This window comes from Patiria miniata, unplaced genomic scaffold, assembly GCF_015706575.1.
Source record: "Patiria miniata isolate m_02_andy unplaced genomic scaffold, ASM1570657v1 HiC_scaffold_5, whole genome shotgun sequence".
Taxonomy (NCBI): domain Eukaryota; kingdom Metazoa; phylum Echinodermata; class Asteroidea; order Valvatida; family Asterinidae; genus Patiria; species Patiria miniata.
The window spans coordinates 14232296-14252158 of record NW_024037072.1 but is presented as its reverse complement, the minus strand read 5'-3'; the positions used below and the strand labels follow the sequence as shown (position 1 = coordinate 14252158).

The window sequence follows — 19863 nt, the reverse complement described above, 5'->3', positions numbered from 1 at the left end:
AAATGCTTTTTAGTTGGAAAATACAACTTTCCTTTCGTCAAAGAGCCGCCAAGTGAACGTTAATGTTGCTACAGTGTCTGCATGTCCCTGGAAATGAATTCAAGGGAAGTAGGAAAGGGAAGGACTAAATTTGCTATTTTAGCAGGCCCCCAAAATTAGAGTGAGGAAGTTATCTTTGCAATTGCTGGAGGAAACTTGTTTTTGTTTACGCTTGAATGCTTCTTATGATGAAACAGCAAACATTTGGTTACTATGAGGCGCCAACCAGAAGCAAGCTGTGCGTTGCAAGGGGAGGGATACTTCCTTCCTTGCAACGCACAGCGTTAAAATGTTTGTGGCTTTAAATGTCAGATTTTTCCCGGTTCGTTGAAATGTTCCTACGAAGGAAACTGAAACGTACCAACCTCTGGCGTTGGGCCAAAACGCACACATCTGCTAAAGGTCAATATTTTGGCTGGGACCGTCGATTAATTCCACACAGCTGTTAGGGCACAATACTGCCAGATTTTGTTCGGTCGTGAAAGACGAAAATGTCCAAATCCTGACTGACAATAATTTAGCAATTTTTTTCCTGTTCGGGAGAATTACGTAATTAAGCTATCATGACCCCAGCTGTTAGCCGGCACCTGTGCGCAGGATCCCTAATGAATTAGTGTGAGCGATAAGGTGAGGCCAGATAGTTCGATCTGCATGATAGACAGATAGCTGCCTCTTGCCGTCACAAATGATCGATGTCATTACATTTGTCGCTGAGCAAAAAGTGCACTTAAGAGTTGTTACACTCCGTGGGCCAAAATTTGGACTACATAATAAGCACATTCACGGCAGCTTAACAACATTGATAAAAATATTTCAACCCGATAATTTGTGCTGGTCCCAGAGGCTGAGTGTCCTCTTCATATCTATGTCACAGACTGACTGACTGACTGACTGACTCCCCGACTGATTGACTGACACACTTCCTCACTTATTGTCACCGTGAGCCTCGCAGTGTTATCGTATAGGATTACCCGGCAACACACAAATCCGGCCCATTGTGTAGACCAAATTTCCCTTGATAGAAAGAGTTCCAGTGAAAAGCCTTAATGGGCTTTGCCTGTTCCCTTTATTTTTCACCAGTACAGAGAAACGAGTCCAGGAGGGATAACTGTTCTCCGAACCCATGCAGCCATGGCGGTAGTTGCCAGCAGGTGATTGGGGGGTACAGGTGTAACTGCACGGAAGGATGGGGAGGAGTGAACTGCAACAGAGGTGAGCCCTTAGGGGGCACGGCCGGACCTGCTACCATCCCCGTGTTTTTGCACACCGTGTCAGCATGTTTTATTGGTGGTAACATGCGAGACTAACTCAAACGAGCATGTACCTGGAGCCTTCCAATAGAACATTTTTTTCTATAGATTAATCATCAATACACACGGGAGATCAGATTATGGGTGTGGATTCACGGTGGTAGCTAAAAGAAAAAGAAAATTGGAGTACAAGGTCATGGTTGGGGAAGTAAGGCCTCGATATGTTGGATGACAGATGAGTCCGTTGAGAATTGGCAAACTTTTAGGTCTGAACAATTTGCATTTCGACGATTGCATCACGATGAGTTTGCGCCTTTATGTTGAATCACTTAGAGATGGATTGGTAGGGATGTTTACCTTCCCCTTATAGTAGCAATTAGCACCAGACTGGACAAGAAAAGTCGGGTAGTGTCATTAAATTGGTAGGGATGTTTACCTTCCCCTTATAGTGGCAATTAGCACCAGACTGGACAAGAAAAGTCGGGCAGTGTCATTAAATATTGCTTTTGTTTAAATGCACAGTGATTAGAAATATCCTGTCCTATGCTGGGAGTTCCCCGATTTGTCGAACTGGGGAACTGCCAGCAAAAGTCTTGGGAACCACCAAAATAGGGCTGGCAAGGTATTACGGAAATCGCAGATTCAAACCCCGTTCTGGTCAATTTCTATGCTCAATTATATCATTTGAAATTCACCTAGTCATTTCCCCTAAGCTTGTGTTTGATTAAATGTGCACTAGTTGAGAGTTTGTTGTGTGATTTTATCTAGAACTTTTGAGAAGTTCGTGTTCCAGCCGGCCCTGCGTGAACGACGGTCATTGTGTAGTCATCAACAGCACGACCTACACCTGCGAATGCCCGCTAGGCTGGACGGGTGAAAACTGCGAAATCGGTGAGACCTTTGGCACTTGGCCACCTTCGAACTTTGATATCTAATCTTTTGCATTTTTGCATTTGCACGTCCTTGTATTTTGTAGTGCTAATTGGTGGTGATATGTGCCCTCCCATTTTTGTTCGTCACCAGTCATATAGTCTCTGAAAAGGGCTTTTCATAGTACAGATCAGTTGTAACGTTTTCACTTGATTTTTTTCCACAACGGATTTTTTCCTCAGTGTCAGAATTGTGTTCCAGTATTGTAAATGTCCTTATTTGCACTATTATAGAAATAAATGGCTGAGATAATGAGGCATTTTGGACATGAGGATAACCATCTCGGTGGCTTTGCATCCCCAAGTTTTGCTTTTCACAAATGCTGCCTGGGAAATGTTAATTATCACTAGCGAAGGGCGTGTCCCACACATTAATCTACAGAGGGAAGATGAGTGCCGATGACTTCATTCACCAACATGAAGTAAATGGTGGAAGATTTTCTCCCGCAAAAATATAACGATCACCAGAGTTTTAACCGTCTCAAATCTTCCCTTTATCCATCAGACAGAAAAGCTTGGTTCCTTCCAATGTCGATCTGGGGGAATGCAATAAGTCCTTTCCGTTTGGAACATCACCGACCAATTAACGTTTGTCGCATGAATTATCTTAAAAAACAATTAACCCAAAACTGAAACATAGGGTGCATAATAGTTCAAAAAGGAGACGTCAAACCCAACATTTTGTCCTGCCTATTAATCAGTACACTCGCCCAAAGAAGTTTTTTCCGCGGACAAATTTACCCCTAACCAGCACTTCAGTGAGGATTTCCTTTCATGGATAAAATAATCACACAGTGGCATGAGTTACAAACATTATCCCGCAAAACTAATCCCTAATATTTTTCAATGGTTTAAAACTGCTCAGCTCAATTTGAAGAAAAAAAACTTATCATAGCGATGTTCCCACTCTTAAAGGGCACCCATCTCAAGTGTGCGCCAAGCTATAATTGAACCCCTAGTCAGGTTACCCCTTGTAAAGCAATACCCAGATGAAATTGCTCATAGCCTGTTATTCAAGCCCGCAGGATACTTTATGTTCCGTCTTAATTCTGGTTTGTAATTTCAACCTTTTCCTTCCCCTCCCGAATCCTCCAAATGCATGCTCTCCGTCACAGAAATTGGTTTAGAATGATAGTTTAATCCCTTGGAAGGAACTGGGCTTGTATTTGATCTTAATTCGCTTAAGTTTCTTCCAACCATTTGTCCGGATCCCAGCCTGTTATTTTGACCTATGTCCTTTGGGCGATCGTACAGAAATGTCACGCCCACTCATCATTTTCCCCACTATGTCACGCCTCAATATTTCATCGTGGCACTTGATACAAAATGGAAATTTGCCCAAAGATCCTGGTAAAAAAAATCTTAACAATTTTCAAGGTGTAGTACCCGCATCGTTCGTGATTATGCATCTCCAAAAAGCAACGGGAATACAACAAAAACGCTTTCCGCACCTCTTAACATGAATTCTCATCATAATTGGGGATTTTTTTTAACCTGGAATACTACCTATTTGGATTTTTTTCTAAGAGGTGGATCATAAGTGGATTGTTTATTAACCTAAGAGCAAGGAACTTGCCGTTTAACAGAGTTAAGCTAATGGTACACTCACAAAACATGTATTAACATTTGGTAGGTTAAAAAAGTTTTAACCACCCAAATGTTAATACATATCTTAAGAGACAGTGTAGTTGGGCGATTTGGAAGCAATGTCTTGAAATGCATACCGTTTGCTGCATTGTGTATTTCATTTTTGCATCACTGGTAACCGTCCCCATTGCATCCTTTGCATGTGCATGTTACCATGGTTACAGAGGACACAGACTCCTCCTCTGGGTGTGACCCCAACCCGTGCCAAAACGAGGCTACCTGCTACAACTTCACCACATACTACGAGTGTGACTGCAAAGAGGGCTGGACCGGTGGGGATTGCGAAATTGGTGAGTGAGGGGAAATAATTAATAATATTGATGATTATGGTCTAAAGGTACATTATACCTATATAGACCTAGTATAACTATTTAATTACATGAAACTTATGTCGTTGGTATCAGAAGAAAAAAACTGTTTTGTCTTTAGGCCTATAATAAAATTTGGTACAGAAAATGTATCATTCCTGTCAGTGAAATCAACACACAAACTATCGAAAATGTTCCTCGATTTGGCTTGCTACATGAATTCATTGATTTGTATTTGTCCATCTTAAAGAATTGTGTTCTGTCTATCCTCTTTCTCCTCTGACATCAAAGAGGACATTCCAGATCCTTGTGAGGTCAGTCCCTGTCGGCCTGGCGGTGTTTGCATCCCTCAACCAGACGGAAGCTACACATGCACATGTCGTGAAGGGTTCGTTGGATTTAACTGTGAAACAGGTACACAGTTTTGCACTATTATCCATCAAACACGATACTATACAAAATGTTGACTGCTTCAAGAGGTGTAGTAAGACTAACCTCCCGTGGTGATCCATGGAATGCTCTGTTTTCCTGAGGTGTAGTCGAGGGAAATGAAAGGCTCCATTGATCACCGAGGGAGGTTAGTTTTACTACAGGGTGAGTAAAAAAAACCACGAAATCCAAATGTCGGGACAATTGTTTTAGTGAAGTTCTGCATGAAGCACTTTCAAAATCTAGGATATGAAAGCCCAATTCATAAGCTTTCTTTGAGTACAAGAATTATTCAAATCACTCATGTACTTTTCAAGTTACGGAATCTTAAACACAACCACCGTTTTAAGGTTCTGTCCACGGATCACAAAAAAGTTCAGCGTTCTTTCAGCAAAACGAAAACATATCACATAGGGATGTGTGTTAATTGTTTTTGTTTTGCTGAAAGAGCGCACACTTTTTTGTGATCCGTGGACAGAACTTTAAAACGGTGGTTGTGTTTAAAATATCATAACTTGAAAAGTACATGAGTGATTTGAATGATTCCTGTACTAAAAGAAAGCGAATGAATTAGGCTTTCATATTCTTGATTATGAAAGTGCTACATGTACATACAGAACTTCACTAAAACAATAGTCCCGACATTTTTAAGATGCCACACCCGAAAAAAAACGTATGCACCAACTATAACTTAAATTATATATATCCGAAAACAGTGAGTTGATATGTCAGAGTAATGATATGTAACAGTCATGAAACCTTACATTGCCAAAGTGGCGTCATCTTAAAGGATGGGTCATAAGTTTTCCATTGGTACCTTATTTTGCATCATTGATACCTTATGGTTCATTATAATGTACCATAAGTTTTCCATTGGTACCTTATTTTGCATCATTGATACCTTATGGTTCATTATAATGTACCATGAGTTTTCCATTGGTACCTTATTTTGCATCATTGATACCTTATGGTTCATTATACTGTACCATAAGTTTTTCATTGGTACCTTATTTTGCATCATTGATACCTTATGGTTCATTTTAATGTACCATCGGATGCAACATCTCAAACACACCCCTTTTGTACTCACTTTCAAGTGAAAAAGAATTATTATAAATGTTTATTTGGGTTTTTTTAAGACAAGATGTGGCAATCACAGATTGAATTGCATCAAGTCGTGACAGGAAATAAATCTAGTACACAGTACTTATAAATACATCCAAATGACATTAAAGTAAACGAGTAAAAATAATAACAATTACCCAAATGTCAATCCCCTAAAAAAGTTGTTTGTCCCAGCTTCAGGCCCAATACTGCCCCAGCCCCATAACCACCAGTAACTTACAAATCCGAAACTTCATTAACATATGTTTTTCATTAAAAAGCTAGAAACAAATGTCACATAGAATGTCTTCAGATAACAATTTAGGATAATTTTAATTTCAGAATTTTTTGACAATGTCCTCTTTCCCTCTTGATATTCAGAAGTACAGTTGACAGACCCGTGCGAGAGCCAACCGTGTCAGAATGATGGAACCTGCCGGGGTACCGTCCGAGAAGAGACGTACATGTGCATCTGCACTCCCGAGTGGTTGGGAACTAATTGCGAAATAGGTAAAAGTCTTGTCAAAATATCTCAAGAAGAAAACACAGATCCGACTTTCGTCATCGGTGTCTATTTTCAAGAAATTGCTAAAAACGCATCCGTTCATTGAATCACAATTGGCCTAATATCTCCTGGTTTTCTTGTATTTGTTTCTTTTTTTCTTGTTTATTTGTGGTTTTGTACAGCGCTTTGAGATTTGTTAAAAGCGATTTATAAATGCTCTATTTATTATTATTATTATTATTAATATTATTATAAAAAAAATATTTCCCATGTGGGCATTTTCATCTGATAAAAACAAGACATCATCACCACAAGTGCATCTTAATCTGTTCTGAAACATTTGGATTCGCCATGCTGTCCCCCATGCGTTAACTTGTGACATCAGATAATGAAAACACATTTACCTATGTTCAACTATTGTAATATTCAACATATTTCCATGTTTTCCGTCTTATTTTCAGATACGAGTAATGTGGACAAGTGCCTGAGCAACCCGTGCCAGAACGAGGCGACATGCAGTAGTTTTACCGACCGGTACGAGTGCCTGTGCACCGAGCGGTATACCGGGGGAGACTGCGAGATTGGTAAGACGTGCTCAGCGGGGGAAAAAAGGACCACAGAAGTTTGTTTGTATGGAATAAAAAAGAACTTGCATGCTTTACCTTAAACCCATTCGAAGGTTACAAAATAAGCACGACTTATGCTCCAGTCTGCTGAAGATATTGAAGAAAAACCAGGAGCAGGAAAGCCTATTAAAGCTGGTCCCAGAGCTCACATACTTCTAAGTAATTGATTCAGAATGTTTTTGTTTTCACTGAGTTCTCTTCATGCATTTGGTCTACACAATGGGCTCGATTTAGCCCGTCTCTTCATTAGACTACAAACAGTCTAATCACAAGTGACAGTTAGTCAGTCAGGCGGTGGATCAGTCAGTCAAGTAGGTACAGATAGGACACTAGGCTAGCCCTCTGGTCAAGCACAAAACCCAAGGTAAACCATAGGCCTAATCACACCTTTTATTGTGTTTAATCACTGTGTCCAGATCGCGCAAGTATTGACAAATGTGCAAGTTCTCCGTGCCAGAACGACGCTACGTGCTCCAGCTTCTTCGACCGTTACGAATGCTTGTGCCCATCAGGATGGACAGGGGAGAACTGTGAAGAAGGTAGGGAGACAGACCGACGATATGTACTAGTTTACACTAGTGAAATGGTCTGATTTCCTCTATTGTTGTTCTTTGATTAATTGATCATAGAGATCGCCCAAGACGTCGGATTTTAAAGCAAACCGTGCAAGCCTTTTGGCTATTTTGGAGTAAAGTCAAACTTGAAAGATGCTTTAATTAACAAAACGTTTTCATTATTTTTGTAACTTTTTCATGCGCAACATGTCAGGTTTTATGGCAACTTACTAAATTGTTGAGAAATTATTCGCACATGGTGTTTCCGCAAACCTTTCATTATTTAGTATCTCCACCATGCAAAGCCTCAAATCTTACTTACTAAATTTCACAACGGTGTTTCATTGAGTGGAAGATATAAAGCCAAATTTGACGAATGAGGGGTGGATTAAAAAGTAAAACAGACATTGCAACTTGCAAGTTTGTGACTTGTCGTTAATGACATGAATGGACGACTCGATCGTTGAGATAACAATTGCGATTTCTTCATCAGTCTTGTTTTGTTTTGTTTTCTGGGGCACATTCACCATAAGCTTCGGTTTTTGGAAAGATGCCTCCACAACTGTTACAGTAAATATCTTGCCGTATTGACGTGTGAAAATAAATGTTGTTTTTAAGTGATTTAATTGCATTGCTTTATTGTTTTGTAGAGAGCTAGCAGGTGGTAAGTAAGTTGTCACTGACGCATTTTGCAAGGCTTGCCTTCATTTCTGCACGAATTGGAACCGACTGTTACTGTGCATGTGTATCGTTCACAATGCTTTGCTTATACAAAAAAAGTAAAGAGAATTGACTTGTTGATGTCATTACATTGTCAAATCAAAACACAAACATCTGTAAAATGTTTACAAATTCTCTTTACTTAAAATAAATTATTCAAGTCATACACCTTGCAAATATTCTCATTCGATAATAAATGTTAAATTTGATTCTTTGATTGATGGTCTCGTTTCCAGACGTCGACGAGTGCTCACTCCCTACCAGTCCTTGCCAAAACGGTGGGATGTGTAACAACACGATAGGGGGTTATAACTGCACCTGCCCCCGCGGCTGGCACAGCCAAAACTGCGACTTAGGTGAGGCTATATCACATTCACCTTGATCGGTAAGATCACAGAATGTCAAACAAGAGCCGGTGGAGTTAACCCATGACAAGAATGGAAGGTGTCTGATACGACTATGAAAATGGCAAAATCACGGGTGTAGCGTCATTACGACTGCCCGTAGATGAAAAGTGTTCTCGTATTTTAATGTTGAACAGTTTAAAATTTAGTTCACTGTTTTCCAGACAATTCTGAAAACAGTTGTTAAGATTGTATTTGGATTGCAATGAGCTTTAACATGGGGTAGTTCTGGTAACTTATTCTGTCTTAATATCGCTTTTGAGTCAAGTCTATATTACACCTCTATCACGGCCTAATAATAATAAAATTAACAATTTGAACTTCATTAGCCAGATCAAAACGGGTTCGTTCTCCATCTGATCTTACATTTCGGGAGGGACTTTAAAAATACCTAAATTTGATTTCATCCGTTTTTTTGTTACTTGAATACATAGAGTGTGCCGACAGCAATAAAAATTGCATGTACTGGGCGGCTGTAGGAGAGTGCAAAGTCAACCCCAACTACATGCTGATATACTGCCAGAAAGCTTGCGGTGTGTGCCAAAACTACAGTAAGTGATTTGAAGTTTAGGTTATTGTAATCTAACGTGTAGATGGCACAGAATTCAAACATGTTGCACGGTTTCTGATTTATTGACGTCAACAATGCAAATATGCTGAATTTGTAGATTGTTAAGTAGCTACTGGTATTATCAGAAACTACCATAAACAATCCAAGATAAATGGAGCAAAGGCTACGCTTACGAAATAAACCGAGTCGATGATATTTGATTCTATATTTGCACAAGACTGAAGAGGGTTTTCCCGTGACGGGCTAAATTTGGACTAAAATTCCAACATATAGAAACATTAAAAACTTCCCGAAATATTATCGAAAACACATGGTTTTAAAATTTATAATGCTACTAGTTTGACTGAGAAAAAAATTGAGAGCGAGGGCGGAAAAACCAAATTTAACAGCGTCCATTTTATAGTAATTCCATACGACGACATTTTACCTATGCACGATTTATAATTGGATTGTTTCCCTTTGGTGCTAGTTTGTGAAGACTCCCATGAGAGTTGTCCAAAGTGGAAAAAACTCGGAGAATGCACGAAGAATCCTTACTACATGATGGCCAATTGTCACTACAGCTGTGGTGTCTGTATTGACGGTAAGTAAATGCTAACCATCCTTACTGTGATGATGCACAGCGAAGAAGAAATTGACAACTCGATGTAATACCGTTTTTTGTCATTTGCGTTAACAAATTAATTCGTACACAACAATCCATGGATTTATGGCATACAAGTATTACACTTTGGCAAATATAGCATGTATGAACTGAAACAAAACTATTTTCAGGAGAAGACTAGATATGCACCAAAATGTCGCAATGAAACAAGAATTTAAAACCAAGTCCCGGCACAACTGACTGGATAATTTCATCCCAGGAAAAAGTGTTCTTACTCCGTTATTGATGACAATGGGAGAAGTTTGAGACGCTGGCTGGCAGCAAACACACCGGTCCTTTTCGTTATTGTTTGCCTCATGTTCAAGTTAATGTGCGCATGTTCAAAATTATGTCGAGAATAGAAAAGGACCGGACGTGTTTGCTGCCACCAAGCGTTTCAAAAGTCTTCCAAAGGACAAGACAACGGAAACTTTATGTACATCTTTTCTCAACTTGCAAAATAACGTGAGCTTCTACAATATACAATTAACCTTTACAGTTCAAACCTTTACTTACCGTTTTCAGATGAATGTGCGAGTAGTCCGTGTCAGAATGCAGCTACATGCGTGGACGGAGTGGACTCATACACATGCACGTGTACGCCAGGCTTTAAGGGCGTCAACTGTGAAATAGGTAGGCTGAAATGAGCTAAGGTTACGAAGAATATTTTGGTATCATACATGGATATCATTTTGAACATTTCGAGAAAGTAAATCATTACATGTATTCTATACATTGGTTTCTTTCAGACATCGACGATTGCCTCACCCAGCCTTGTATGAATAATGGAACATGCATAGATTTGCCGAATGGATTTGAGTGCAGATGTACAGAATGGTACAGAGGATTCACGTGTGAATTAGGTACGAATGTTTCTATATCTCTCTTCTCACGATTACAATGCTCACAGTGATCAACAGTGAAACTACCGAAGATAAGTAATATGAAAGATCTCAATAGGATACCTATTTGTATTGGCAAATGCATTATGGGCGTCAGCGATAGTACAGCTGGGATTAAAACAACAAAACTGCAACTTGTGCATGTTCCCTTTGTTTTTAAGACTTTCAGGCAGGTTTTTTTACAACGTTTATGACTCGTTTGTACATTAATTTGCATATATGACACTTTGCTTGAACACTTTGCTCGTGAGACAAACCCGCCTCGATTTGAATATGCTCCCTGCGATAAAATGCACCGGTGAAAAATGGCTCATTATAAAACAGTTAATTTGTAGTCAGAGATTAAGCTAAATTGACATTTTCAACACATATAATCCTCACCGGAAAGCAACACATCCTCCTCTTTTATTCTTTTTTTGAGCTTTGGCTGCCGTTATTTTGCAATTAAAAAAGTATTCTTTGAAAGCACGTCATTCACTAGACATCAAATAAGGTAAAGTCTGTAAAGATGCCGCCATTGTATTATACTTCTGAGTTTTCTCCGACTCAGTTAAACGAAGACATTGCATATTCTTAACAGAGGCAGACTTCTGCACCAGCGAACCTTGTCTTAACAACGGTACATGCACTGACGACCTAAGGGGATACAACTGTACGTGTCCGGAGGGGTTTGACGGTATAAATTGCGAGATAGGTAAGTTTGCAAGTGAAAATACTGATTCCTGCATCTCAATTGGATCGTTTTAGGACAACATTTTTCAAGATGGCTACTTTTCCGCTTTGGGGAAAATAGGGGTCGTCTTCTTTGGGTGAGAATATCTCGAAAAGTCAATGGTCAACCCACCATAAAATGAAAAGAGAATTTTGAAGTATGGGCATTGAGCACTTGTGTCTATGAGAATGTTGAAACAAGGTTGCACCCATAACTGACCGTGTGATATCTCATTTGCCCCATTGTCAGAGATCAACGAGTGTGGGAGCTCCCCCTGCCAACATGGCGGCAGATGCGAAGACCAGACCAACGGTTACGTGTGCCACTGTCCGCCTGAATGGACCGGACCAGAGTGTCAATTTGGTAAGGTCAAAGGTCAAACCAGCAACTATAGCAAATGCTTCAAATGATACAAACTTGATGACAATTTGAGTAGGGGGAAACCTGTTATAGTTATTCCCAAGAATATATACGTATTTGAAAATCATTTATGAATGAAAATCTTATCCGTATTCTGAAACCGAGATTTGACTTTTCTGAAAATCTTATCCTGAAAATGGGGTTCCGCATCTGCAACACCTCGACCAATGAATTATGACAACGCAGTTTGAGATAAAGAAACCGGAACTATATGAACCTTTCAGAGTGTAACAGGTGGTTAGTCGCCTTACACTGTCCTGGAATGACGGTAACTTTTTAAAGTATTTGACCTTCTTGTTTCAGATTTTGACGAGTGTAAAAGCAACCCGTGTACAAACGGCGGCACGTGCTATCATGGCGTCGGCAACCGACTCTACATATGCTACTGCCCACGTGGTTGGCAAGGATCCAATTGTGAACTAGGTAAGAAATATAATCTGGATATTTTTAGCTACAGGATAGCATCTCAACAAATCATCTTGTCTCTCCGTTTTAGTTAGTACCAAACAGTGACATTTTCTATATATTGCTGCTACATATTTTGACCGATTTCAATCAAACTTTGTCAAAAGTATCAGTAGCCCAGTCCCAACATGTCACATGACTAAACTGGGGTCAAAGGTCATCATGGGGTCACTGGGGTCAAAAAACTTTTTTTTTTCTTTACTCAAAACCGTGCTTCCAGAAATTACGTGGCACAATCACATGACCCATGCAAGAAGACGAAATCGATGCCCAGCATCTTCCGAGATCCGATCGAGCTTGTTAAAATGCACCCTTGCTCAAGTCACAGATTTAAGTAACAGTGTACCTTGAGGAGGACATTCCCATATAATTCCCGTTCTATTCACTGCATTGATCAGTAACACACCTGACTACCATAAGAGCGGTCCACCTGTTCTCCAGAGGGCGATGTTTTAATATTGAGTTAAAAAAAACCCCATTGTACTGTCTTTTGAAACATGGAAGGTAATCGGCTGTTCTTTTCTGTGTTTTTTCTTTATTTAGAGGTGAATGAATGTTTGAGCTTACCCTGTCGGAACGGGGCAACCTGCCAGGATTTGTTGGATGGCTTCAACTGTTCCTGTACGGCAGGCTGGACCGGGCCGACCTGCGCCACAGGTAGATGGGAATCTGACTCTTCTATCCATTTATTTTTAACGTCTACCTAGAAATGAAAGAAATTACGATGAAGGGTGGTTAGGTTGTTCAGCCTTGGAATCCCTGAGGTCTTCTGACGACGGGCAGAGCATATGAACTGTCAGGAACATTAAGATTTGTAACATGGCGGACCCATTAAATTATTCTTATTAGATTTAAATGAAGACATGTACCTTTTGGCGTCAGGAGGCAGCACACAACACTAGTGAAGGCATTGTTGTGGTCGAGTCAACCACATGTCCGTCATTATGTCCAGTCACAGTTAACAGGGGTTGAGCAATAATAAAGGAATGCCTTTGTCACAGATAATCAGAACAGCTGCTTATCGTGACTTGAAATTGACCTGCAATGAGGACCCTTTAGGCACTCAACTATAACAATTCCGAAGGGCCGGCAATATTTGTATTAACATTACCCTTCACCCCGATGCAAACGTCCACCAAGGAAGCCGGAAGGGAAAAAAAACACAAAACATTGTTGGAAAAACCTCCAGGTGCATGAAAGTATTTTTGAACATTTTTCTAGAGCATTTAGACAAACTCGAGACAAAAATATGCCAAAGTGTTTAAAAGGTAGCGATTTTCTTGAAGGATTGCATGTTATACTAACAAGTCTTATTTTTTTTACTAAAGTTAAAACTACATTTACTAATCACTTTCCGACATCTCAGGTTTTCCAAGACTTTTTTCTGTCTGAATAGGGAAGTCATTGTTTTGCCGCTATTTCTTTGTAGATATATCAGAGTGTGCGAGCAGTCCATGCCTCCGTGGCGAGTGCATAGAGGGCGCCAACCAATATGAATGTCTGTGCTACCCAGGATTCACCGGGGTCCATTGTGAGATCGGTGAGTGTTGTGTACAAACTGACCAAACCTGAACAGCAGAGGGCGCTACTAGGAAAAATGCACTCTTCAAAAAAATTGCTTTGTTTTAAATAAGCATTTAGAAATGATAAATCACAATTCAGGGATGCTCATGCCCCCAAACAGCCCCCTTAATTTCGGAAAAGAATAAGGCCCTATTTACTCACCTCATGAAGTGTACATTATAATAAACAGCCTGGGGCAAGTTCGCGCAAGAACTATTGTTGACCATTGGTTAACCATAGTTCGACTGAAGTTAGCCCGAACTCTGTCTAGTCGACGATGGTTGACTACGCTAGACGACTATTTGGAACTAGCCTTGGTCAAGGCGCTAAATGTTATTCATCCCGGCAGTGGCGCGTAAACGATATCCTCGCTAGGGCCATGCATTATGCAGTGCATTAAAAATACAGCGCGAACAGCGACCTCATGCGGCCACCATTTCTATGCAAATTAGTTGGACCCAATATCGCGCCTTGGTTCAATCGTCGGCAAAAGCTTATGTTTTTCTTTATTTTGCGCTGGATTTCTAGCGCACGACCTCGTATGCGAATACAGATAAGTGTAGGCGGGGCTAATATGTGGAGTGTCCAATCACACCTTGGTAAATCCGGACGTCATCAAATTGTTTGCAGCTAGCTATTCGCCTTTTGCGGACGTGACAGGAACCACAGTTTTTGTGCATTGGTGCCGTGTGCAGAGACACATAACGTGTACGTGTACATGTATGGATTATGTACAGTGTGCCACGTTTTACTAAGCAAGTTTTCCCGCAACGATCGACCAATAAGAAAACGACATTTAAGGTCAGCTAAGGCTATTAACATAATAAGCACCACCCCAAAAACCTCACATGGACGATTGAACCAAGGCGCTATATTGGGTCCAACTGATTTGCATAAAAATAGTGGCCGCGTGAGGTCGCTGTTCGCGCTGTATTTTTAATGCACTGTACTGCATACATAGCGCATAGACATTATGACTGCATGCATTACCGCGCTACGGCCGGATAAAAAACAACTAGCGCCTTGACCAAGGCTAATTTGGAACCAACTTACTGGGGTGGTTGCATCGCTGAAACCAATAGCCGCGCGCATGATAACGTACAGCAGGGAGCCAGGACCCAGAAGTTTTGCAATGACATTTTGACCAGAGTTTGACTAGAGACGTTTGCACGTTGTTATTAGTGCGCAAGCGTAAGCTACGTCACAAATCAACCACTAGTCGACTGGTCCTTGCCCGAACCTGGCCCTTACTTTAACTTCGTTTTTTAAGACGTCAAACAAACACCGGATGTTTTGGCTATAAAGTTTGGTTTGGTTGTTACTCTGTCAAACAAATGTGTTGAAATATTAGAGCAGAATTTTTTAAAACTGGAAATTGATTGCATTTTCCTGCAGACGTTGATGAATGTCTCAGTGACCCATGTCTGAACGGTGGAGTGTGTCTCAATTTAGACAACCGTCATGACTGCATCTGCCCTTTAAATTGGCAAGGAAGATACTGCGAACAAGGTAAGAGCGCCCTCTGTCCGAAATGAATATTTTGACCAACAAAGTATTATTTCACTCCAATGGATTCGTACTCGGTTTATTAGAGCTAATATTTGGTAATAGCGCCCTCCGCCGGGTTAGGCACATCAATCATTAAAGTCATGGCCTACTGAGTCATGCAGCAAAGATGCAGCTATACCTTTTCAGCTATTATTTCTTATTTTGAAGATTGAGATTTGGTTATTAAGTAGACATTTTAAGTTTATTGACATTAGAAAGTTTGAAGTATGAAGACTTCCAATGGAAAACGTGGATTGTCTCACTTGTTTGTTCGTTTGGGGTTTTTAAGGGAGAATTAGCCAACATGATTTGATTCTCCAAGAAATAGCGCCCTCTGTAATGAAAGCATGATGAATGGATTGGGCTTCATGGGTGCAGACCTGTAAATAGGCCCAGAATTGCCTACGCGGGTCAAATCACGATATGTACGCCCTCAATTTCTAGCTATTAGAGAATTCTGTGGACCATGAACTTAAAGATTTGTGGGGAAAAAATGGCTGGAAGCCGTGCTCAGTAGTGCGACCTCGTATTTCTGTGAAATTTTGGTGAAATTTGGATGACATTGAGCTCTAAAATTGCTCTACTTTGCAATGGAGCGCAGCCATCACTTTTCAAAATGCCACATAACTTCTTGTAGGGGTGATCATCTTTTGATGGAATTTTCTCTCAAAGGCCATCGAATTACCATCCAAAAATTGAACAGAAAATGAAAGATTATCAAATAAGCTTTAATTGGATGGTTGTGTCAAACACCTTGGAGAGTTTTGAATAATTTGTAATAATTTTTGGAAGTACGTGCAAGTATGACTGAGGTATACTTGATTTACAGGTCTGCACCCTATTATGCATTATCTAGCGCCCTCTGTCTTTTTAATGCAAAGTGTCAATTTTTTCGCACAAGTATTCATAACCTGCTCAGTTATTGAAGTCAAGTTTAGCAGGCCTTTATTTTGCTATAAAACCTTATGAAACATAATTATAATGGTGTGAAAACGTATTTGTTCGGATTCATTTTGGACCCGAAAGATATTTCTGAAAGAGATTTTTCTTGAAACAATCAAATCCAAGAACGAGGAATGCACTTTCCTGAAGATAAAACAATAAAAAATTCGTACAAACAATTTTCTTTTGGCTTATCCTCTAATCTACCATTTTCCTTGGATTTGTGCCATTCGCCCAGCCAGAAATAAACGGCTAAAAACTCCCACCTAATCTTTCGCTAAACTAGGCAACATTGTGCCGTCCCATCCATATAAACCATCCTGTGCCATATCTCCCGTGTCCCAACCACCGGCCACCGTATTCCCGAGCCCATTCGTCCCGGGTTTATAAATAGTCCCAGCCCTGGGAACTGTGCCAGGCCGTGCTCGGTACCGGCCTTGCCGAGTCACGGCTATTTTCAGCCCGTGTGGCTTCCGAGTGACTCACGGTGCGTGAAGCCATCGGTGCTTGAGTCAAGATTTCCGGCCTATGAGTTAAACGGGGTTATTTCTGTACACGAATAATTCAACTGGTACTTGGACTCATAAACTGGTACGGGGTGGTGTTTGGTCCCCCTCCTATTTGCATCATCGCTGTTTTACTGTCTCACAGCTATGTGACACTTTAATTGGAGAAAGAATGAAAGGTGACTTAAAAGTCCATAAAAGAAAAAGAGGCCTGAAAAGTTTGATAACAGATTTTACCCTCATGTCTTTTATAATTTGAGCTAATGACATTTAATGCCAATTATGAAGAAACTCTATTTAGCCTACCCCTTCCAGCGCCTTTGCAATATGGGTTTGGAAATTCACGTGACCTGTAAGAGCAAGGCTGTTTTATTTAGCAATAAGGTTGGCAAGCAAATTAATTAAATAAACTTAAAATGCTGCATGGTCAGTTTGGATCTTGATACATCTTGGGAAATGAAATGTGATGTAAAGCGAATACCTTGAGCTTCTTGAATGAAATATGAAAAATTGTGTCCTTTCCTGTTGGGGTGGGGGTAACTTCCATTTTGGGTGTATTGGCAAGAGAAGGTTTAAGAATTTCTTGTTTTAATGGTTCCTAAAATGTTGTAATGTCTTTCCGTCTGTCGTCAGCCGTGACAACAATCCCAGCCACAACCCAGCGCACAACCCCACGCACAACTCCACGGGCGATACCCCATCACGGTTCCGACTCCTGGAGTGACTTCGATTCGGACTTCCAGGAGTCCTCCTACCCAATCAGCAGTGATACTGAGTTCACCACGCCAATCGACGAGGAGACCGACACCGATGAAGGACCTTCGGGCATGGGAGGAGGTACAGAGGTCAACACGCAGTCGCAGGAGCCAGAGACCGAAGACGCAACGAGTCCTAAGATTGAGCTGGTGGAAACCACATTATTGGAGGAGATTGAGACAACGAGTGACAGCCAAACTACGGATGTAAACAGGCCAAGCACCCCTGGCAAAACCACCCCAAGGGAGGATAACAATGTTCTACCAAAAATAGAAGCCACTCCCAAGTCTACGGGGGTTAAGGATAACGGGACGGGGAAGAGCAAGCAATCTAATCCGCCCTCTACCGGCCACATCATAGCTGTCGTCTTCGGTGGCCTGCTCTTCATCGCCATTGTCGTCTTTCTTGTCATCGTCTTAGTGCGACAGAGGCGGAAGTCGCGCATCGGCAAATACGAGCACTTCAGCATGGACAGCAAAGACGCTGTGGCATGGAAGGAGATGGATACCCGCTCCTATAATGACTCGATTAACACGGAGAGCTCCAATATGTAGCCAGGGTACCACACTTATCTGATACCTCTGAGATTTTGGTACAACTCTTAATCATTCCGTGGATATAGATAAGAAAAAGGTTGTCTGTCTTTTACCGTAAGGCAATAATTTAAACCAAACAGTTCTCGATAACAACGTGTGAGGGCGGCAAAACGCATCCGTCGTGAACCCGAGGGGCAAGCAAAGACACCAATTTTATGGCCGACAAATTAGAGAGAGAAATGATTATATTGGCCGCAAAATTTAAACAAAGGTGGCCCTCTTGGCCATGTCGATATATTGCTTTAATCCCCACTAAAAATTGGTTTTAATTATATTGCATTTTGGAATAGACTAGATAATAAGATGCCCTTTTGCATTGGTATACATAGAAGCAGCGTCCGGAATGTGGTGATCAATTTTGAATATATCAAGTATGTATGCTCACTGTTCCCTCTAAGCGGATGTACGTGCGTCTAGACTCAGTTTCCCGATTTAGAATGTAGATAAGAAAGGTAACATTGAGCATAGGCCTATTAAATTCCATCCGCTAGAAAGGGGGCTTTCATAAGACCAAGAACCAATTAATACCCAAGGCCCAAGATTTTCTGTGGCACCTGTCGCTGTGCAATCGAGGCAATTCATTGGCCCTGATTCAGGTGTCACCTCCTTGGCCCTAATTCAGGTGTCACCTAATTGCACTTCTTCGCGCATATACCCCCTTATATTCAAGGCGGTTCTTTATTCCTCTGTGATACAATTTTTAATTAGTAGACTCTGTGTACTTTCATTGTCACTGAATCTATATAACAAAAACTGCCCTGGGTGAGGGCGCACCGTGAAGGCGTCTATACTGCTCAATGCACTCATTTTCTCTGTGCAGAGCCACGTCCAAACTATTTGGCTACGGCTAGAAATAACTATGGGAAGTGGCTACGGCCAGTTCCATAGCCGCGTATAGCCGCGTGTGTAATTTCTAGCCTCAGCCATAAAGTAACTCGGACACGGCTATGATATTGGCTTGTAGTCAAGCGTGGCATTGCGCATGCGCTAGCGCGATTGCATGTCGCACTATCCTTCCATCCCACACTATAATTATTTTCAATACAAAGATTGTATAAACAATAAATGGTAAGACGACATATATAATATACATTAAACTAGCAATTAAAGTTGGATGAAATAACACAAACATTTTGTATAGTGTTTACCCTTTTAAAATCACGTATCAAAAAAAATATAATTGACTCTCCTTGAAATTCCGTTCAATGCGGTTCAGTTATATTATATAATGTTATACTTTTATGTTTATTTATAGATGTAGATATTCTGTACCATATGTTTTTCTGTAATGAGAGACGTTTTGAAATGATGGGGGATTTGACAGCTACGTGCACGCAGTCTCACACACGTGACATGCAATAATTAACCATTTCCCTGGTTCTTCATTTAGAACGAGGTCAAATTTACTGAATAGTTATTTCCGTGTAACTTGACAAATAATTAACTTAACTTCCGTGAAGTGTGCCCAGCGTCAACTTAAGTATAACTGACATTTTTACTGTATTTTTATGGGCTGATAAAGTGTGTAACACACAAACAGAAGAAAGTGTTAATGCCAAATTCGAGTCTTCCTTCAATAAGCGAATTTTATATTTTATATGAGACAGCAATATCAATTCTACAACCAGAAAGCTGAAAGAACTTTTAGATTCCACGATTCCAGATTTCGTGAAACGGCAAGACTCATGGTTCAAAATGTCTTTGAAACAAAACAGCAATGAAAA

General features: G+C 40.6%; 1 protein-coding gene across 2 annotated transcripts in view; it reads left to right on the top strand.

Annotated features, from left to right (window-relative positions):
• The window catches only part of LOC119741108 (fibropellin-1-like), a 54940-nt gene extending 35077 nt beyond the window's left edge, over nucleotides 1-19863 (top strand). The window contains exons 9-27 of one of the 2 annotated variants that reach the window (XM_038216779.1): nucleotides 1120-1251; nucleotides 2058-2180; nucleotides 4030-4155; nucleotides 4465-4587; nucleotides 6088-6216; nucleotides 6673-6795; nucleotides 7254-7376; nucleotides 8348-8467; nucleotides 8950-9066; nucleotides 9556-9669; nucleotides 10255-10362; nucleotides 10479-10592; nucleotides 11212-11325; nucleotides 11593-11706; nucleotides 12067-12186; nucleotides 12772-12885; nucleotides 13658-13768; nucleotides 15187-15300; nucleotides 17421-19863. In XM_038216779.1, the coding sequence (XP_038072707.1) occupies nucleotides 1120-1251; nucleotides 2058-2180; nucleotides 4030-4155; nucleotides 4465-4587; nucleotides 6088-6216; nucleotides 6673-6795; nucleotides 7254-7376; nucleotides 8348-8467; nucleotides 8950-9066; nucleotides 9556-9669; nucleotides 10255-10362; nucleotides 10479-10592; nucleotides 11212-11325; nucleotides 11593-11706; nucleotides 12067-12186; nucleotides 12772-12885; nucleotides 13658-13768; nucleotides 15187-15300; nucleotides 17421-18097 (2816 nt within the window). In that variant the 3' untranslated portion in view covers nucleotides 18098-19863. The remainder of the gene's footprint in view (nucleotides 1-1119; nucleotides 1252-2057; nucleotides 2181-4029; nucleotides 4156-4464; nucleotides 4588-6087; nucleotides 6217-6672; nucleotides 6796-7253; nucleotides 7377-8347; nucleotides 8468-8949; nucleotides 9067-9555; nucleotides 9670-10254; nucleotides 10363-10478; nucleotides 10593-11211; nucleotides 11326-11592; nucleotides 11707-12066; nucleotides 12187-12771; nucleotides 12886-13657; nucleotides 13769-15186; nucleotides 15301-17420) is intronic. The other variant, XM_038216780.1, reaches the window with a different exon arrangement.